General features: G+C 37.5%; 1 protein-coding gene across 1 annotated transcript; it reads right to left on the bottom strand.

Moving 5' to 3' along the window:
* Window positions 1-10,521: 10,521 nt before the first annotated feature.
* On the bottom strand, window positions 10,522-11,805 carry LOC131401159 (protein FAM47E-like). The gene has a single exon (XM_058536215.1). The coding sequence runs from the start codon at window positions 11,803-11,805 to the stop codon at window positions 10,522-10,524; it is 1,284 nt and encodes a 427-aa protein (XP_058392198.1).
* Between the last annotated feature and the right edge of the window lie 11,374 nt (window positions 11,806-23,179).

Here is a 23,179-nt window from a genome sequence, read left to right on the forward strand (position 1 = left end):
CACTGCAGTGCACTCAGAGCCTATCAGGTGAGTCTCTTTTCACCAAAGCACTGTGCACCTTTCTTTCTGGTAATTTTAGGTTGCTTTCTGAAATGGGTGAGTTTGCACGTGGGCCCTTTAAGAGCCGGTTTTAATTTCTTTGTGCAGCAGCTTTTCTGGGGGTACTCCCCAATGTTTTAGTAGCAGGCAAAGTCAGATATTATGCCACTCGTGTCGATTGTGCTGGGTCCACAAAGTGCCTACAACAGGAGCGCTCCCCGGCTCAGGGTCCCGCTCCTCCAGGGAGGGCTGCGGACATTTGGGCTGCTCCCGGGCGGCCGTGAAGCTGGCGGTTTGTGAAGGTGACATTTTTTTCTCTCCAGAAGGGAATTTCTGCCTCTTCCACCTCAATTAGGATTGTCGTTTGTTGAAGGAGTTCCTCTTATCCAGTTTTCAATTCTCTCTCAGGGGTAATTTTTCCACGAGTAGTTGTAAATTGGCTGTGTCCACGGGAGGAGGTGAGTTCAGAGTCTGCTTACACCGCCATCTTGACTTCTCCCCTCTAGACTAGAAGTGAGTACATATTATTTTAAATTATTCCAAGAGTATATATCTTACTTTAGTCTATTGAATACAGATCCACTAAACACTGGTACTGGTATTCCATACTGGATTGTGAAAAACATGATAGTTCACAAAGCTGAATATATTTTTATTTAAGGAAATGAAGGAAAGAATACACATATGCAATGTCTTGTAGATTTGGGCGATTTTTAGAAGTTACTACTTCCCCCTGGATGCTAGAAAGAGAGTCTGGTTGGGAGAGTGAAATCAGCAAGATGGTGGAATAGGAGGTTCCCGGCTTTAGTTTCCCTCACAGAAAGACCAACTAGCAACTATCCACAGACAAGAATGCCTTCATGAAAATCTCAGAACCCAGGAGTGAGGCTGAAGCACCCACCTTGGACCACAAAAACAGGAAAACAACTGTAGAAGTGTAACGGGAGCAGTTTCACTTTGACCACATAGCCCTTCCCGCAGGCCAGCACAGAGCCACACCAAGAAGGTTCTCCAGTGGGGGAAAGAGACCCCACTGTGAACATCCAGGTTCCCCAGCATTCTGGGAAGCTTCTTGCAAGGCCCGCTTCTATCTCGTTTCTTGGGGAACGCTTGGGGTATCGGGAGGGCTAGACCACCTGGGATCAGCTAGAAATCAAGAAGGAGGGTGGGGCTCACAGCAACTAGCACATGGATCTTGGTGGACTGTGTACCAGATGGCAGTGGTGCCTTATCATAGAGCACAGCCAGCAGTTCCACCCACCTGTGGAGAGGAGCCAGTGGTCTCATCTAGCCAGGGAGCACATTGGCAGGTCTACCCAGATTGGGTCCCCAGCCAGCAGTCCAGCCCCGCCATGGAGCCCATCCTATAGCCCTACGCAGGCAGGGTGGCAAGCCAGTAACCCCATCCAACTGCAGAACATAGCTTCTGGATTTGCCCAACCAGGAAGCCCAAACAGCGAGCCTGCGAAGCCTTGGAACCCAGCCTGCAGACCTGACTGGCTGTGGAGCCTAGCATACAGCCCTGCTGGATAGCTGAGCACAGCCTGCAGCCTTGCCCAGGCAAGAAACCCAGTCAGCAAAACCCACCCAACTGTGGAGCACAGCCAGTGGACTGCCCAATTGCAAAGCCCAGCCTGCCACCCTGCCTAAATTCAGAGTCCACCCAGCAGCACCACCCAACTGGGGAACACAGCCAGTGACCCTGCTTGACATGAAGTGATTGCAGAGCCCAGCCAGTGACCCCACCAGGCCATGGAGATCAGTTGACAGACCCACTTGACTGTGGAGCCCAGCCAGTGGCCCCTTTGGACCTCAGATCATGGGCAGTGACCTCACCTAAACGAAGACCCTGACAGTCAGCCTCACCCGCCCACAGATGCTCCAGTTGGCCCATACATAACTTCAGGCTGAGATGCCTGGTGATGGTCGTTCCTTGCCAAAGGAAACTAATAAAGTCTGGAAGAAGAAAACACTTGCTCAAATTTACAGATACCAATGTGAGGATACAAGGCTCATGAAGAATCAAAAATGTTACATCAACAAAGGAAATTAATAAAGGTCCAATAACTGATCCTAAAGAAATGTGGATCTGTGAACTGTCTGCACGAAGAATTGGGAATAATCCCAAATAGGGCTACCCCAAGACACATAATTAAATTGTCAAAGTCAAGGAAAGAGAATTTTGAAAGCAGCGAAAGAGGTTTGTCACATAAAAAAGTGCCCCCTCCCAAGACTATGAACAGATTTCTCAGCAGAAACTTTGCAGTCCAGGAGAGAGTGGGATGATACATTTAAAATATTGGAGAAAAACCTGCCAACCACAAATACAATACCTGGCAAAGCTGTCCTTCAGAAATTAGGGAGAGAGAAAGAATTTCCCAAACAAACAAATGCATCATCACTAGACCTGCCTTACAAGAAATGCTAAAGAGAGTTCTTCAAGCTAAAATGAAAAGATTCTAATTAACAAGGTAAAAATATGTGAATATACAAAACTCACCAGTAAAAGTAAATATATAGTCAAAGTTAGATTTCTAATATTGTAATGGTGGTATGTAAATCACTTTCAACTCTAATATAAAAGGTAAAAAACAAAGGTATTAAAATAACTATGATTACAATCATTCATTATTAGATACACAACATAAAAAAGATGTAAATTGTAACATCAACAACTGAAAATGTGAGGGGGAGAGAAGTAAAAGTATAGGGTTTTTGTATACTATCAAAGTTAAGTTGTTATCAGCTTAAAACAGGATGTTATAAGATATTTTATGTAAGCCTCATGGTAACCACAAAGGAAAAACCTTTAGAGGATATACAAGAGATTAAGAGAAAGGAATCAAAGCATACCATCACAAAAAGCCATCAAATCACAAAGGAAGACAAAAGATAGCAGGTGCTGGTAAGGATTGGAGAAAAGAGAACCCTTGTGCACTGTTGGTGGGAGTGTAAATTGGTACAGCCATTATGGAAAATAGAATGGAGGTTCCAAAACATTTAAAAATAGAACTACCATGTGATTCAGCAGTTCTACTTCTGATATATATCTGTTGAAGGAAATGATATCAATATCTCAGATATCTGCACTCCCATGTTGAATGCAGCATTATTTACAGTAGCCAAGACATGGAAAAAACCTAAATTTCTGTCAACGCATGGATGGATAAATAAATTGTGATATAAGTATATAATGGAATATTATAGACCCACAAAAAAGAAGGAAATCTTGCCATTTGTGACAACATGAATGAACCTTGAGGGCATTATGCTAAGTGAACTAAGTCAGACAGAGAAGGAAAATGCTATACCATCTCACTTATGTGTGGAAGCTAAAAAAGTCAAACTCATAGAAACAATAGAATGGTGGTGGTCAATGGCTGGGGGGTGGGGGGAATAGGGAGATGTTGGTCAAAGGGTACAGATTTCAATTATAAGATGAATAAGTTCTGGGAGTCCGATGTATAGCATGGTGACTACAGTTAACAATACCGTATTACGTACTTGAAATCTGCTAAGATGATAGATCTTAAATGTTCTCACCACACACAAAAAAGTAACTATGTAAGGTGATGGATGTGTTAACTAACTTTATTGTGGTAATCATTTCACGATATATACGTATATCAACGCATCACGTTGTACACCTTAAATTTATAGAATTTTGTTTGTTAATTGTACCTCAATAAAGCTGGGAAAAATGGATTTTAAAATGTAAAGTTGAATTTCCCTTTGTGATCATTGATATTACAGGTATCATTTGCATTCTATCTCTGGTCATATTTACACATTTAGAAATAAATTGTGAAAATTATACAATACAGAAAACAAAGTCTGGTTGGTAAGGTATAATTAGAATTATGTGTAGCTGTCAACTATTCACAAGAAAAAGGGTTGGAGATTAAGATCACAAAATGGTTCTTTTTAAACAAACATTTAAGCAATTTGCAAGCTAGATCCCACAAGGGACCAAACCTAAATTATGAATTTAGGGGCCAATAAATAATTCTACTAAATTTTTTTCCTCTGGTGTTTAGGCAGTTTCTCTGCTACCTTTCCATCCTGCCAGATGCCTATAATAATATTCACTCTGACCTATTCATATCAAATTTGTTAATTATATGAGAATTGGGCCTCTTTCTGCAAGTGTTTAGGTTTTGATGTAGGTATCGTGTCATCATAAGGAACTCTTCAACTGCCATGTATATATATGGAGACTGGCTCCTGAAAGCTAATAGAAATGCAACTATTTTCATTGTATTAAATGATCTAATCCTTTATTTTCTCTGGCTAATAATTTATTTTAGGGTTGAAAAAAGTCATTTTGCATTGTGCCTCTGATGCTATAGAATGGACATATTTCTGCATACATTTAGATGACAAATGCCCTTAATAAGGGTGATTTGTATCCTGTATTTTGATGGCACTCAATAATTGACAAATACTGTATAATTTATGATATTCATACCATGTTCTTATTTTCCTCCTTACTCACCCCTGTCAGCAAGAATTTGAAAACTGGAAAATATGCTGTCACTTTTTAGATTACAATGACATGAGATTGTGATTAAGTTTTTTAACTGCCAGGCCACTGCTCAAGAATATGTGTAATTGAATATTAGCAAGGGACATATTTCTGATATCATTTATTTTCTGATGTTCAATAAGGCACACTTCCATCAGTTCCCACTAAGCTCAAAACTTATGTTACATAGAAAAGTAGTGTTCTTTTCCATGGTGCTTGGGAGAAATTTTCTTTTTCAATATTTTCTACATGGTCTAGTCTAATTTTGTTTAAGATATGACTGAATGGGGAGGTGGTTATTGATAGAACATTCCAATTCAATCCAGTAGTTCCTTGGTCATATACATTGGGTCTAAACATTATAATTGTATAAATTAATCAAACTTTGCCTGAGGCTTCCTTAAGGTTCCACTTTACACTTTGGACATTTAAAGCAAAGATGTAGAGGCCGGCCCCATGGCTTAGCAGTTAAGTGCGCGCGCTCCGCTACTGGCGGCCCGGGTTCAGAACCCGGGCGCGCACCGATGCACAGCTTCTCCGACAATGCTGAGACCTCCTCCCACATATAGCAACTAGAAGGATGTGCAACTATGACATAGATCTACTGGGGCTTTGGGGAATAAAAGGAGGAGGATTGGCAATAGATGTTAGCTCAGAGCTGGTCTTCCTCAGCAAAAAGAGGAGGATTGGCATGGATGTTAGCTCAGGGCTGATCTTCCTCACAAAAAATAAATAAATAAATAAATAAATAAAAATAAAGATGTATTGTACATTTAGCACAATATCCCTCACTATCAACTGGTGAAGAGTAAAGAGATAAAATCAACGACCAACTTTCTACAAGCATCCAAGCCTCATTTATTCCCGAAAAACCCTGGCAAAATAGGTATTTCTCCAAATTTGAGATGAGGAAACTGAGATTCTGTGAAGCAACTTGCCTCTATCCACAAGATCAGAATATGGCAGTGCTGGAATATGAACTCATTTCTGCCTAGCTCCAAAGGCCATGCTCTTTAATACTCTTTATACAGACTCTCAAAAATAATTTCATTTTTCGTTGTTAAACTCATGTTCCTAGAGCCAGATTCTCCAAAGTTATTATTGTCTCTTATATAATACTGTATTACAATTGATTTTTACTATTTTATATAATATACCATCAACTTTAGGGGCATGGCTGACTTAAAGTAGAGGCTAACATGGACATACACATCACCAAAGGAAATTTTAATGGAGACAAAAATTTGCTACAGCCTAATGTAACCTATTTTCACAGCCCAAACAAATCTTTACTTAAAACAATTTTAATATGAAAATGATGAACCTGGTTCACAATGTTTAATAATTACAGAGTGTTTGTTTTCACCAGGGTTGTTGCAAATACAAAATGTTTCTTTCCCCAAAATTAGAAAGGCTGAGATATAATAATTTCCCTTCTTTAGTAGGATGCGACTTGATTCAAAAAGTGAAATGCTGTGCCCTTGGACAAAAAAAGAAGCAGTGAAAATAATTAAGAAAATGACAGATTTCCCATTATGTAAAATATTAAACTGTAAGAATGGCTGTCTCATTATCTTTGAATTCTTCCATGTGCTGTCTCATGACGCAAATACTGTTGAATAAGTTGTGCTATAAATATTTATCTTATTTAAATGCATAGTTTTTATTATACAACTAAAGATTCCTTAGTTACTCTAATGAAAGATTAAAAAGAGGACAATATCCTTAGTCCCTGTTTAAATGATAAGAGATCGGGAGAGCAAGCCGTGAGTATCACTGGCCATGCACTCCAATTCCATTTGGTTTGTGGCTTTTACGTCCTTCCAGAGCTGAATTTAATTCATCCCCGCCCCTGCCACACAACTGACAGAGCTGTGGTTGCTATACCAGGCAGGATGGAAGAGGAGGGAACGACTGATTCCAGAAAATGAAAGTATATCTTTATGTTTCCTTTATTAGAGGCCCTGATGCGTTATGTTCTTACCCTAGTTTCAATGGTTGGTATCCAAGGTTTCAAGATGAGTATTTCATTGTCCATGATATTGCTGAATGTCAGTGTGGAAATAATACACACAATTAGAAGACTTTGACTTTGACTTCACACTTGACCTTAGGTAACTCAGTTATCTGGAGTTTCCTCAGTTATAAAATGGAAATGATAATACTTTTGAGTTTCTCTGTGTTGTAAACGTCAAAACAACAAAAAATACGTGCTACAAAGATTGTGAATGGGCTTTTTAAGACTTCAAGAAGCTACACTAACACAATTATATATCAAGCTCCCCTGAATTTCCTCTCCTTCTAAAAACTATGGATTTTAGGTCGGGTGTTTTTTGTTTTTTGTTTTTTTTGAAGTCTCACTGGTGTTAAGAAATCCAAATTCTGTTTGCTTCTGTTTATATCTATATGACAACTAATACCAATGTGGGCTGTGGTGGAGAAACCCATATAATTTCTCCAAGAAAAATTTATTTTGCTGGAAGTAGCCGTCACCAGTAAGCAATAGGAGGCCTTACTAATGACTCTTCTTTTGCAAATACACATTTTCATCTTAAGCAAAAGTTAAGATTGAGTGAGGTTTAGTTGAAGGCTATCATACTGGATAAGCACCATCAAAAATTGTTTTTTTCTTGGCTTCTTTTCTTTGTACCTTCTTATCACTCTTCTTCCTTACCCCCTTCCTCCTCCTCTTTTACAAATATATGCTGAGTGTCAATTCTGTGATGTTGGTGGCATTAGGCACTCATATAAAGTAATCCTTTAATTCTCACTGAAATTTGAGTTTGATGATATGGTCTTCGTTTTATAGATGAGGAGACATGCTCCTTGAAGTGCAAGGTCACATAACCAAAATGTGGAAAAGGAGCTATTCAAGTATGTGTCTTCTGGCTATAAATGTGTTGCTATTCCTATGACACATACATATTCTTTAATGCACTTTTAAAGTCAAGGAAAATCTAGATAATGAATTCTACTTTTGATTAGATGAGAGACTTAAATCTCCTTTCTTACCTGTGTTGGACATCATAGCACTTATAGTGAACTACTGCCCACTGAGTCATTTCAAACTATAGTTTGATTTACCTGATTGATTTATTTCAAAGATAAATTCAATCATCCATCCAGTCAAATATTTGAGTGCCTGTTATGTTTAGAAAGGGGTGATTTGTATTAAGATACCATGGTATAAAGTAGATAATTACCACACTGACTGGCACATATAATATTAACCTTATATACAAAGTAAATGACACATAGCTCTTGTTTTGGATATGATTATGAGAAAGGCATGTATTATAATATAAGAAACTCTGATAAATTATATTCAATCAGGAAAAAAAATGAGATAGACTTTTTGGAGAAGAAACCACTTCTGGTAGGGATAGTTACATTGACCACTAAAGGAGGAGATGAGGGTAGAAAGGATTTTTATTGTTAAAATGTGGGGGAAATACTGTAGAATCTTAATAAATGCTGTAATTTAAAAAACTCCTCCTCCTCTATTAATTTAGTCACCAAATACTTAATTGAGCATCTACCTTGTGCTCTGCACTAAGTACTGAGAATTTAGAGGCCAATTAAAAATGTCCCTGTTTCCACAGAGCATTAAGCCTAGAGAAGATGAGAGAAAATAAAGAAATAAACAAATAAATATACATATTACATCCCATAGAAATAAATGTTATGATACTAAAAATAAAGTAGGGTAAGGTGGTAGAGAATGATGGATGGTGATAATTTGGGTACAGTAGTCTGAAAAGGACTCTCCAAAGAAGTGACATTTGAGAGACACCTGAATAAAGTTAACCACATGAACATGTAGAAAAAGAACACTGCAGACAGAAGGAAGAGCAAATCCGAAGGCTCTGAAATGGGATATTTCTCGTTCTCAATGCAGACTTTAGATTTTATTCTAAATGTAATGGGGACCCTTCTGAGGATTGTAATTGGGGAGGAATGTGACCTGATTTTGATCTTTAAAAAATCACTCTGGTTTGCTATGTGGAAAATAATCTATAGCATGAAAAGAATAGCAGTAGGAAGGCAAGATGAGAGGCTCTTGCTGTTGTCTGACAAGATATTATGGTGGCTCGGAGAAGAGCGATAAGGGTGCAGATGGTGAGAAATGCTCACTTTGGAAATGCACCATGAAGTTATATCAAACTTCGGCATAGAATTAGAGAAGTCAAGAATGGCCTGAGCAACTGGGTAAGTGGAGATGATGCCATTTACCAAGATGGGAAATATGGCAAGAAGGACAGATTTAGAGGTAGGAAATTATGAGTGTTCTTGTGATCATGCTTTATTTTAAATTCCTATTATACATGCTAGTAGAGGTGTCATTGGGCAACTGACTACACCAGTCTGGATTTCACCACTGAAGATACAAATTTGGGGATCAAAAGGTATATATGATAGATAAAATCAGGATACGCAATTGAATTACCTAGAGAGTGAGTCCCAAAACTGAGATCTGGGTGAATCCAACACTAAGGTCAGAAACAGGAAGATTTCAAAAGATAACCGAGAAAGAGCAGAAAACAGAAATTGTGGTGTTAGAGAACAAAATTTAAAAAGTGTTTCAAAAAGGAATGAGTTACTTATTAGTTCCAATGCTCTTGAATAAAATGAAAATGTTAATTGGATTTTGCCATGTACACCTTATTGGTGACCTTGACAAGAAAGTTTCACTAGGATAGTAGGACAAAATCCTGATGGAGGATTCCAAGGTGGATTCCTTCATTACTGGAACCAGAAGTGCACTTCATATTCTGCCCTACAAATCTTTCTAGCTACAAATTTACTTGTCCCAGATAGTTTCACCTGTTATTTTGGAAATGTAAAGAAGTTGCTTGGTTTCTTTTTTTTTTTTTCCTGAGGAAGATTTGCCCTGAGCTAACATCTGTTGCCAATCTTCCTCTTTTTTTTTGCTTGAGGAAGATTCGCCCTGAGCTAACAACTGTGCTAATCTTCCTCTGTTTTGTATGTCGGTCACCACCACAGCATGGCCGCCACCGAGTGGTGTAGGTCCGTGCCAGGGAACCGAACCCGAGCCACTGAAGCGGAGCACACCAAACTTAACCACTAGGCCACAGGGCCTTCCCCTTGCTTGGTTTCTTATTTTAAATTTATGAGTGAATTTTAAATTTCTATTCATGAAATGCAAAGATTAATTGCACTTGAATAGATATGTGAGGATATTTGATGTTGCTGTATGGTTTTGCTCACACATCTATTTTGCACAATAGATTTACCAGGGACTTGAAGCTCCCTGCTATCCTGCACCTATGTTATATGATATGAAAACACTCATGGTAAATTTTTATGAATATGGTAAAAAATTTTAAATATATTCATTTGGGAGGTATGATAAAACAGCATAACTAAAGTTTCATCTGTAATTTTGATAAATAGTTTTCAATCTGATTTGGGGGCTTGATGCAATCCTAATAGGAGAGAGAACAATTTCGTTAATAAATGAGGTTAACATTATTTTGGCTACAGACTTAAAATTTTGCTTAACAAAATAATTGTCATAATTAATTCATTATAATTTTAATATAAATGGAGCTATACAAGTCTCCTTTTACTCAGCACAATTATTTTGAGATTCATCCCATGTTGTGACTGACATAACTAGATCATTTCTTTTTCTGAGTAATTCTTTTTTTATTTATGGTTTTATTTTTACAACTAATTGATATAACAATGTAATATTCACAATGCTATAAAAATGTGAGAAAACTATATGTGAATATTGATTTATTGATTTCATAGTTGATAAAATATTGATGAACCCAAGCAGAAGGTCATTGAGAAATGTTTGTAAGCATTAGGAATTTACAGATATTGTGGAATCAAAGTTGTACATACTCTATGGGACACTCATCATGAATTCCGATTGATGTTAAAATGACAGAGATAAATAGCCACGTAAGTAGTAAATAGAAAACTGTCTAATCATCTTCCTGTGAATCTTCTTCTACCCTTGTGTAGAGTCTTATTACTCTGTGTATAGGAGTCTTAACAGAATCATATGTCCATCCCTTCCTGGTAAACAATTTCTCAAGGATGTCTGGCATCTTGTAGCCCTTGCTTACAATGAAATCTTTAAAGGCAATTGTTCCATAAAGATCTTCAAGAATGTCCTGTTGAGGAACATTCTTTCCAAAACTCCCATCTTGACCTTCAAGTAAGACCTTGGGGTCAATCAAAGGTTCATCATTTATTAGCTTTTTCCACAACTTGGGCTTCAGGTACCATGCTCCATACCTCATCTTCACCCGGTTTACTTTATACGGACAGTGTGGTTTCTGGAGTTTCCTCTCCAAGTTGAGTTCGTCTATGCAGAATCTTATCTCCTTCACTTTATCTGGCGGCAGGGTGTACTTTAGCGCTGAAGGAACCTTGTTTATTTTCTTCCTGTGGCCCGTGTCATAGTTTGGTTTGCACTCCAAGATACGGTCAAACTGCTTCACGAGGAACTCTTCCTCAATGTCGAAGTCTCCAAAAGTAGCAACCCATTCGCAGAATTTACGAATTCTTCTTGGTATTTTTCTATAAGAAGGAGAATCTTCGAGCGAATCCTTTCTGCTTGACTTCTTTTCTTCATGAAGCAAATTGTCTGGATGCGACACAGGAGTCTTCTTGGGAAGTTCCAGGTAGTCTCTGGCAGGATGTTTTTTACAAAGCTTTGTGGGGGACTTCGTTCTTTTCCTGGTGCCCTGATAATAAGCCCATGTGTCCTCCAGCTTCCTGTGAGGATCAAGCACTTCCAGCACCTTTAATAAGAGGTCTGCAGGTAGATCTTCCTCTAGACTTGGGTAAAGAGCCAAGGGGTGCTCGGTCAGGCGGGCTTCGATGTCCTCTACAAATCTCTTCCGTGCTAGCTGGGCTGATGAGAGTGTGGAAAACAGGTCTGCTTCTTTGGACTGCTTTTTCTCACTCTTTTTGGGGGCAGGTTGGGGAACTCTGTGAGCAATCATGGGGAGAAAGCCCTCCTTAGGGCCGCGAGTGATCAGATCTTCACAAGGTGGACAGCCCCTCCTGAAATCGTCCAGCCCCTCTTTCACAAATATCCACCGCCGGCTGTCCAGGGAGGTGGGGAACTTCAGAAGCCTGTTCTTGTGCTTTGCGAAACACTTGGAAGGTAACTTTTCTTTGTACCAGGGCTTGCAGTTCATGCCCAGGGGCATCGGTTCCAGCGGCCCCGGGCCTAACAGCCACTTCTTGTCCGCCATGGTACCCCTGGGCGGACCACCAGCTTCAGTAGTTTGTTTTCCCGACCGCTCCGGTCGCTAGGAGACAGTGTAGCCAGGTGCAGCCGAATTCTTCCTGGAGGCGGGTCAACGTAGGTGCCCCTGCGCAGCCCTCATTCTCCTGGGGATGGGCTGCAAAGGCACATTCCTTGTTGTTGTAGAGTGGTAGTATTCCACTGTATGAACATACCACAATTTGTTTATCCATTTGCCTTTTGATGGACATTTGAGTTTTCAGTTTGAGACTATTACAAATAAAGCTGCCACAAATATTTGTGTTCACGTCTTTGGATGTGCATATACTTTCATTTCTCTTGGATAAACTTTAGCTGCAAGTCCAATGGAATGGTGGGATCATATGATAGGTGTTTGTTTAAAGTTTTAAGAAATCACCAAATTTTCCCAAAGCGATTGTACTATTTAATATTCCTTCTAGTAGTGTAAGAGAATTGCACTTCCTCCACATACTCCCCAGCACTTGATATGGTTAGTCATTTTAATTTTGGCTATTCTAATAGATGTGTAGTGGTATCTCTTGGGGTTTTATTTTGCAATTCCCTAATTACTACTGGTGTTGAGCGTCTATTCGTGTGCTTATTTGCCGTTCATCTCTCTCCTTTGGTAAGCTGTCTGTTCAAATTTTTGCACATTTTTAAATAGTGTTGCTTGATATCTCATTGAGTTTTGAAGTTCTTTGTGTGTTATGGATGTAAGTCCTCTATCAGTTATATGATTTGTAATTTTTTTTCTCCATCTATGGCTTGTCTTTTCATTGTCTTAACAGTGTCTTTCAAAGAGCAGAATTTTTACATTTGATGAAGTCCAATTTATTAATTTGTTCTTTTTTGGATTGTTTTTTTTGTGTGTATTGTATCTAAGAAAACCTTGCCTATCCAAAGGTCACAAAGGTTTTTTTATTCTGCTAAAAGTTTTATAGTCTTAGGTTTTACATTTAGATCTGTCATCTATTGAAATTTAATTTTTTAGATGATGCAAGATATGGATCACAGTTTTTATTTTTTGCCTGTGGATATCCAATAGTTCCAGAATTACTTTTTTTGAAAAGAGGAACTTTTCTCCACTGAATTACCTTTGTAACTTTGTAGATGTAAGTTGTCCATATTTCTGTGGGTCCTTTTCTGTTTCATTGATTTCTGTCTTTACACCAATTTCATACTGTGTTGATTACTTCATATTTTACAATAAGTCTTGAAATTAGACTGTATTAGTCCTCCAACTTTCTTCTTTTTTTTGTTTTATATATATTTATTTATTTATTTAGTGTGTGTGTGAGGAAGATCAGCCCTGACATCCATGCCAATCCTCCTCTTTTTGCTGAGGAAGACTGGCCCTGATCTAACATCCATGCCCGTCTTCCTCTACTTTATATTGGACACTGCCACAGCATGGCTGACAAGCAGTGTGTCGGTGCACGCCCGGGATCCGAACCCGGGCCGCCAGCAGCGGAGCACGTGCACTTAACTGCTATGCCACGCGCCAGACCCAACGACTTTCTTCTTTTACAAAGTTGTTTTGACTAGTGTAGGTTCTTTGAAATTCTATAGGAATTTTAGAATCAGTTTGTTAATGTCTACAAAAAAAGCCTATTAGGATTTTGATTAGGATTCTGTGGAATCTATAAATCAATTTTGAGATAATTGATATCTTAACAATATGGGGGTTCCTAACCCATGAAAAAGGTTCCCCTCTCCACTTATGCGTGTGTTCTTTCATTTATCTCGGCAATATTTTGTAGTTAGGGCATAGGTCTTTCACATCTTTTTTCTCTACATTTTCCCTAAGTAGTTCATGGTTTTGATACTATTGTGAGTAGTATTGTACTTTTTAATTGCCATGTTCCTTGTTAATATATAGAAATATAATTGATTTTTGTATATTGATCTTGTAGCATGCAACCTTTGTAAATTCACTTATTAATTCTAGTAGCTTTTTTATAGAGTCCATTGAATTTTCTACATGGATAGTCATGTCATCTGTTAATAAAGACAGTTTCACTTCTTCCTTTCCAATCAGAATAACTCTTTTTCCTGGCCTGATTGCACTGGCTGGAACCTACTTGTGTTAAACAGAAGTGATAAGAGTGGAAATTCGTGTCTTGTTTCTGATCTTAGGGGAGAAGCCATTAAGTATGATGGTAGCTTTAGGTTTTTTGTACATACTCTTTGTCAGTTTAAATTCCCTTTTATTCCTAGTGTTCTGAGGCTTTATGACAAATGCTTTCTGTCAGATGCTTGTATTGTGTCAAATGCTTTTTCTGAACTCATTGAAATGTTCATATGGCTCTTATTTTTTAGTTTGTTAAAAAAATAAATTACATTGATTGATTTCCAAGTGGTAAAAAATACTTCGAATTCCTGAGATAAACCCCACTTGGTCATGATGTATTATCCTTTGTATATATTGTTAGATTACGTTTGTTAAAATATTCCAAAAATATATTTGCATCTATGTTTATGGGGGATATCTGGTGTCTCTTTCCCTTTAATGCCTTTATTTAGCTTTATTATCAGGGTAATGCTGGCTTTGTGGAATGATTTGGGAAGTATTCCATCCTCTTCATTTTTTGGAACTGTTTGTATAGGATTGGTATTATTTCTTAAATATTTTGTAGAAGTCATCAGTGAAGCCATCTAGGCCTGAAATTTTCTTTGTGGGAAGATTTTTTTAACTGCAAATTCAATTTCTTTCATCGAAATAGAGATATTCAGGTTATCTATTTTTTTCTTGAATGTTTGGTTAGTTTATGTATTTCAAGTAACACGTCTATTTTATCTATGTTGTCAAAATTATTGCCATAGAATGCCCATACTATTTCCTTGTTATCCTTTAAATATCTGTGGAATCTGTAGTAATGTCACCTCTTCCATTATTGATTTTCAGGTGATTCCTTTCCTGGCCTCAGGTAACTTCCTTACAAACATAAGCCGATCAATAATCAGCTGAACAATTGGGATGGGAGTGGAGCTCTGAAAGTTTCTGGAGTTCTCTCTCTGCATAAAATTCTCCTCTCTGGTCTTGAGAACTCTACCCACTTTGTTCTCCAAAGTCTCTTACTTTATCTCCTAAACTTAGAGTGACTGTTGGTCTCTGCCTGGATTCCCCCTCCCTGAGCCATGGTCTGGAAATTCAATAAGTAGTCTGGGGCAATCATAGGGCCCACCTCGTTTGTTTCCTATCTCTTAGGGATCAATCTCTGCTGTCCAATGTCTTACAAACTATTGTCTTATATTTTCTCCTTTTTTTTTTTCCTCGGTTGTTTCAGAGGGTAAATCTGGTCCTTTTTTCTCTATCTTGGCCAGAAGAGGAAATATTATTTACTTTTTCTTGCTTTGTCTCTGTGAATTTGTGAAGCTGCCCTCTCAAAAGTCACCAAAGAATTCTTAACCATCGAATACTTTATCACACTTTTATCACTGATCTCCATCATTAAAAATTGTGGATCATACCCACCTTATTGAAACTTAGATTCTTCCTTAAATTTCACAATATTCTGTTTTACTTTTTCTCCTAGGCTCATGATATACATCTCTTTTAAAATCCACAAAACGAATACCAAACTCCTCATCATACCCCATTAGGTGTTTTTTTACAATTCTGATCCAGCATAGCTTTTCTTTTGTCATTACCAAAAATTCTCCAATACACAAATTACAGATTAGATATCATTCCCCAATCATGGCCTGAACATATGTCTTTGTTTAAATCCACTTGGTTGTTTATTTTTTTACTCACCACACATTTGTTAAGTTCCCTTTTTGTGCCAGACAGTGTGCTGGATCCTCAAACTATTGCAATTAAAGATACAATTACTATGTTTTCCCAATAATGAAATTCCCATTATTTCTTTGCCAGAAGAAATCAGTTTTTACATATTATTTATTTTAAAAGTTTTGTTCAAATTTTATCTTTGAGGTAAACCTTTTCTGAGTAAGTATTGGGTGAAACAGGTTAAGATTGGAAATCAATAAAATGGAATTAAATGGATCAACACAACTAGAGTGAACTAAGATTGGTGTCAGGAGCTAAAGTGTGAAGCCAGGAAACAAAAACCTAAGTGAGCAGGAAAACAGGAACTTGGTCTAAGTCTAGAGGTCATTGCTTGTTTTTGTTGTGTTTTTTTCTTCTTTTGGTTCACTGCAGTACGAATTGCTGGCAAACAATCTCTACTTAAATCCAGGGACAAAGTGACATTTTCAGATGAAGAAACAAAAACAATTAGTAAGTTCACTAAAGTTTATAGCCAGTAATAGGACAAATTCTGATATTCAAACACTTTTGAAAGTTCAATATATTCCCACTTTATCATATGACATATATATTTTTCATGTAGGGAAAGTCATAGGTGCCACAGAAATTACACATATCCATTATTGCAATTAGTAATTGAAATGTAACAAATACGCATCAGATGTTCTAAGTAATACTTCCAAAGGTCACTTCCTGCCGTTAAAGAGATTCCATTATTGTGTGAGAATCAACATCCTCAAATTATCCATCCTATTCCAACTAGAGAAGTGAATATTAGGAGATATGGCTATTGGACAAAAATCCTGTTGAGGCTGTTTAACATCTCCCAAAGCCATATCTCTGAAAAGTGATTATTGTAGGATGCCTATCACTTTGCACAATTGCTCCGACCGTTGCTTCTTAAAATAATACGAAATATGCTAATATCGTGTCTTAAAGGTCATTGATACCATAGACATTGCTCTTTTATACCAGATAACATAAAAAACGTTTTGATACCTTGTAGTCTCACAATAATTTTTGATATCAGATTATTCTACTAGTTTATACTGTCAATTAGCTTTCTCTTTTAGTTTTAATTTTGATTCTCCATTTTTATTAACATGATATTGTTCATTATTTCTCTAAATTCTTAGCTTCTATGTGTTGCTTCTCCCTCTTTTGACATTTGTCAGATATTTGTATATAATTATGTTCCCACTTAGTCATCTGCTTTTCCAAGCTTTCTAAATTTAGTCTCCCTTGTTTAATATTTCTTCATAAATCATTTCAGGCATGCATCATTTTTGTTCATCTTTTCTGAACTTCTATTTCATCTCCTTTTGCCCTTAATTTTTACTATGGAGAGATATAAAGTTTGTTCTTGCTGAAATATCAAGAAAGCTCTTATGTTATTACTTGAATAATTAAATGAAAAGAGCATGACGTGAAAATTTGTATTATTTCCAGACTTGCAAAAGAAAACACAACCAAGATGATGTGTTATGTCAAGTACAATTTTGTAAAAGAAAAAAATTAGCCACTGTAACATTGAAAGTGTAATGGAATGATAACAGACAAAAACTTCTATGAGTTTTAGGAATTAAAGAATTAAATATCTGAAACTCAGCTTTCAACTATGAGAGGCACAAATTATTTCCTGTAATAATACAATAATATTTGGTATAGGGAAAAATATCAATGGATAAACTATCATTCCTGATTTCTCAAAGAAGCAACATTTTATATCTATTCGCATATGTTCTTTGAGTCTGGTACATATTACCTATCTTACATTTGTCTAGATCAGATTTTCAATATGTCTCATCAGAAAAACATAATATTTTTTTCATGGGCTCTCTTCTTTCTACCTTGTCCCCTCTGCTCTACACTGATATAGAAAATTCTTCCTTTTCTAAATAACAGCTTTATTGAGATATAATTTACATAGTATGCAATTCACCCATTTAAAGTATACAATTTAATGGTTTTAATGTATTAATAGAGTTGTGCAAGCATCAAAACAATCAATTTTAATACATAGTCATCAACACCAAAAGGAACACCAAACCCATTAGCAGTCACTTCATCCATCCCCCAACCACCTCAGCCCTTGGCAACAACTAATCGACTTTCTGTCTCTTTAGATTTGCCTATTCTGGACATTTGATATGAATGGATTCGTAGAATATGTGGTCATTTTTGACTGGCTTCTTTCATTTAGCATACTGCTTTCAAGTTTCATCTATGTTATAGCATATTGGTACTTCATTTCTTCTTATTGCCAAATAATAATCAATTGTGTGGATATACCATATTTAATATATCCATTCATCAGTTGATGAATATTTGGGTTGTTTCCACTTTTTTATTATTATGAATAATGTTGCTATGAACATTCATGTACAGGGTTTTTTCTCTTCATTCTTTTGAAATTTATTAGTCTTTTCTTTCCCAGCTTTATTGAGGTATAATTGAAAATTTTGTATACTTAATGTGTACAAGTTGGTGATTTGATGTACATATACATTATGAAACAATCACCACTATCAAGCTAATTAACACATCCATCACCTCACATACTGAGAACACTTAAAATCTACTCTCTTAGCAAATTTCAAATATACAATATTGTTAACTATAGTCACGGTGTTGTACATTAGATCTCCAGAACTTATTCATCTTAAATAACTGAAACTTTGTACCCCTAGACCAACAACCTTCTTATTTCTGCCTCCTCTCAGCCTCTGACAACCAGCACTACTACTACTACTACTCTCTGCTTCTAGGAGTTTGACTATTTTAGATTTCACATATAAATGAGATTATGCCGTATTTGTTTTTCTGCATCTGGCTTATTTCACTTAGCATAACGTCCTCCAGGCTCATCCATATTGTCACAAAAGGCAAGATTTCCTTCTTTTTAAAGTCTGTGTGTGTGTGTGTGTGTGTGCGCGCGCGCGCATGTGATTCTCTTTGTAATATTTTGAGGAACCTTCATACTGTTTCCCATATGGGCTCTACCAATTTATATTCCTGCCAATTGTGCACAAGGGTTCCATTTTCTCCCCATCCTCGCTAACAGTTGTTATCTTTTATCTTTCTGATAATAGCCATTCCAAGAGGGGTGTGGTGATAGCTCATTGTGGTTTTGATTTGCATTTCTGTTATGATTAGTGAAGTCAAGCATCCTTTCATACCCGTTGGCCATTTGTATATTTTCTTTGCAGAAATTCAGGTCTTTTGCCCATTTTCTAATCGAGTTTTTTTGGTTCTTTTTTTTTTTGGTGGGCAAGATTGGCCCTGAGCTAACATCTGTTGCCAATCTTCCTCTTTTTGCTTGAGGAAGATTGTCTCTGAGCTGACATCTGTGCCAATCTTCCTCTATTTTGTATGTGGGATACTGCCATATCATGCCTTGATTAGCAGTGTATAGGTCCGCCCCCAGGATCTGAACACGTGAACCCCGGGCCACAGAAGCACAGCATGCGAACTTAACCACTATGCCACTGGGCTGGCCCCTCAAGGTTTTTTATTGTTTTATGCTGTTGAGTTGTATGAATTACTTACATATTTTGGATATTAAGCCTTATTAGATATATGGTTTGAAAATATTTTCTCCCACTTTGCAGGTTGCCTTTTCACTCCCTTGATTGTTCCCTTTGCTTTGCGGAAGCTTTTTTCTTTGATGGAATCTCACTTTTACTTTCGGTTTTTTTGCCTGTGCTTTTGCTGACATATCCAAAGCCCAGATCAATGTCAAGAAGCTTTTTCTCTGTTTGCTTCTAGTAATTTTACAGTTTTAGGTCTTATGTTTAAGTCTTAATCCAGTTTGAGTTGATTTTGTTTATATGTTATGAGATAATTTCATTTTTCTGTATGTAGATATCCAGTTTTCCCAGCGTCATTTATTGAAGAGACTATCTTTTCCTCATTGTGTGTTCTTGGCACCCTTGTCAAAGATCAGTTTACCATAGATGTGTGTATTTATTTATGGGCTCTCTATTCTGTTCCTTTGGTCTGTACGGCTGTTTTTATGACAGTACCATACTATTTTGATTACTGTAGCTTTATAATATATTTTGAAATCAAGAAGTGTGATGCCTCCAGCTTTGTTCTTCTTTCTCAGGGTTGCTCTGGCTATTTGGGGTCTTAAATTTGTTAAGACTTCTTTTGTGACCTAATATGTGGTCTATCTTTGAGAATGTTCTACGTGCACTTGAAAAGAATGTGTGTTCTTCTACTCTTGGATTGTAACCACTGTGCATGTCTTATGTCAGTTTGGTCTGTAGTGTTCTCAGATCAGCTGTTTCCTTTATTGGTTTTCTGTCTGGATGTTCTATCTACTATTACAAGTAGGGTATTGAAGTCTCTAACTATTGTTGTACTGCTGTCAATTTCTGCCTTTAGATCTGTCAATATTTGCTTTATATATTTTGGTGCTCTGAAGTTGGATGTGTATATATTTATAATTGTTATATCATCCTGCTGAATTGACCCTTTTATCATCATGTAATGACCTTTTTTGTCTCTAAAGACAATTTTAGACTTAAAGTCTATTTTGTCTGGTATAAGTATGGTCCCCCTTGTCGGGCTGGAGAGGGTGAACCAGGCTGGTCAGAGTGAGCAGGACAGGCTCACAGCTAGCACAAGAGCGTTCCTTTGGGGGCCCACCCTGTGGCCCCGCCTTTTAAAACTATGGTGCTCTTCCTCCAGGGTCAAGGACAGGAGCCTGGTGTTCCCCGCGCTTTCACCACACTCTACCTTGCCCTGATGACAGTAAAAAAAAAAGCCAGTGCATAGAATTGACTGTCTTTTTTTTTCTCCTATAGCAACATAAACATATGGCCAGTAAATACATATCCATATCAGACAATTCTTGTGGGAGCAGTAAGTCGATATGACCAAAACGTATTTCATGAGTTATGTGCTAACAAGGTTTGAGAAACTGAAAGGCTTTTCTGTTTTCTCGTTTTTGTTATTTTAATGATATATTGACTTGCACCTATCAATTCGTGCAGCTCCTATATGCCACAGAATCTAACAGTAGGAAGGACGTGTTATGCAAAAAACAAAAATAAAAGTAGAGGAGGGGAAAAAGAAGTGATCAGAAGAGATATAAGCATGTATTTATCACAGTGTTTTTGGGTATTCACTTGCACCTTCCTGTGGCTGTCACTAGATCAGCAGAGAATCCAGTTCAAGATTTGGTACCTGGGCATTGTCCTATGTAGGCCTTGTTGACTTAGATATCAGAGCTTCTAGCATTCTCACGCAAGTTGAAGATCCAAAAGATTTCTGAGATCAGCTTGTGTATACTGATGGGAAATGCCTTTTATCCTCCCTTTTTAAGCATGCACATTTTTTGTGTGTGTGCGTGAGAAAGACCAGCCCTGAGCTAACATCTGCCAATCCTCCTCTTTTTGCTGAGGAAGACTGGCCCTGGGCTAACATCCATGCCCATCTTCCTCCACTTTATATGGGACGCTGCCACAGCATGGCTTGAGAAGCACTGCATTGGTGCGCGCCCGGGATCCGAACCGGCAAACCCCCGGCTGCCACAGCGGAGCGTGCGCACCTAACGGCTTGTGCCACCGGGCCAGCCCCTAGCATGCACATTTTTAAAATAATAGACAGTCTAGAGCTGTTTCCTTAGCCTTTTTGGACCTCTTCTTGTGTGTAAAATGAAGTGGTTGAGGCAGATTATCTGGCTTTATGGACCAAAATGATTTAAATCAGGAAGATTTTTTCATAAATATCTGAAAAATTTGTGTGGGAGGAGAATGTTAAAGTATCATCTTAATGCTATCTAACCAGAAACAAAGAGCTTTATCCTTTCATTAAGAACAGAGTGAAATTCTTTCACCTTGGCAGTAAGCAGACTTTTTAGGAGCTTGCATGAATGCATTTAGAAAATAATTTACTCCTCTGTATTAAAGAGTTCTTAGTTTCCAGGAAAGGTTCCAGCTGCTTCCCAAAATATAAGCCATTTGGCCCATTATCCCCCAAGATTAGTGCTCTAAGGAATGAGTTGTTTGATCTCCTTTTAAACAGTGACCTTAATGTTTCTTTTCAATTTTTTTGTTTTTCTATCCAAACAGTAATTGAATGAGGCAGTCACTTATCTACAGTTCAATTGTTGTTACCATCCTGCCTCCATGAGTTTTAAAAGTTCAAATGGATTACTGAAGCAGCACCTTCTGTATGGGAAAAGATTACATTGCCTGTCCCCTCCCACTAAGAACATATTTACTCTACTACATTAAGGACTGGCTGCAGTCTTTCTTTTCCTAGTCAATACCAAGAATAACATGGGTTGGTGAACAGCTTGATAGGCTTGACAACAAAAGCATTATAGTGCCCTTAATATATATTTTAATATTTATCAACTTGCTTATCTGTCAAGGTTGTGTACCAGTGTCTCTGTGATTCTTTCATTTACCCATGTAAATATACCAATCAAATTCAACAGAAAATTTGAGCAAGAAGCCCTTTGAATTGTCCAATAGAAGCCCAATAGAATGGGAAACTACTTTTAACAGTGTCAAACTGTCTTTAAAAGCAAGAAAAAAGCCCTAATCAATTGTCAAAACCTAATAAATGTTTCTATTTTTAAATAGACTCCCAGGTTCCTGATCTCCAAAGCAAAATAAGTAAGGGGTAGGGGGAGATCTGAAATCTTTGATTTTGTTTTCCAGAGATGATGAACGTTTGTTAATCCCACAGTACTGCCAAAATGTGAACCAGGATTCCCTCCCCTCCCCGCCCCCCAGCCCAGCCTGGTAGTCCTGCCCAGATCTTGATTTCCTTAGAGAGTGAGGAAAGAGGGGAGCTAGAGAGAATCCTAGCAGATCTTGAGGAAGAAAACAGGTGAGTTTTCTTTCTAGCTTTGTCATTTTATGCAGTGCATACGCTTGCACACACAAAAAAGTGCCAGGAATCTTCACTTAGAGTCGGTCTATGTCTAAGTGTTTTCTAAAGGAATCTGTTTAGCTCCATTCACAGGTTCACTTTTTTTGCTATCTGATAGAAGAAAATGAATGCAATGATATAATTGAGAGCTCATACTTTAGGTGTGCAAGGGATCAATACTGATGGTGATATGTGATGTGTTGCATCAGATGTGTTGCATCAGTGTTTCAGAATCTTTGATTTTATTTCTAAGAATAGAGTTTAAATGACAAGGCAGGTCATTTCATTTCATGACTATGATTTTTGCATGAGTTCGGACATCTATATTAAGAATCTCAGCATTTTTTTAATCAACTTTTTTTTTTTATTGATGTTTTAATAGTTTTTAACATTGTGAAATTTTGGGTTGTAAATTTTTGTTTGTCCATCACCATATGTGTCTCCCTTCACCCCTTGTGCCCACCCCCCACCCCCATTGCCCCTGGTCACCACAATACAGTTTCTCTATCCATGTGTTGGTTTATATTCCACATATGAGTGAAATCATACAGTGTTTGTCTTTCTCTTTCTGGCTTACTTCACTTAACATAATACCCTCCAGGACCATGCATGTTGTTGCAAATGGGACGATTTTGTCTTTTTTTATGGCTGAGTAGTATTCCATTGTATATATATACCACATTTTCTTGATCCAGTC

The sequence above is a fragment of the Diceros bicornis genome, chromosome X (genome assembly GCF_020826845.1).
Source record: "Diceros bicornis minor isolate mBicDic1 chromosome X, mDicBic1.mat.cur, whole genome shotgun sequence".
Classification (NCBI taxonomy): domain Eukaryota; kingdom Metazoa; phylum Chordata; class Mammalia; order Perissodactyla; family Rhinocerotidae; genus Diceros; species Diceros bicornis.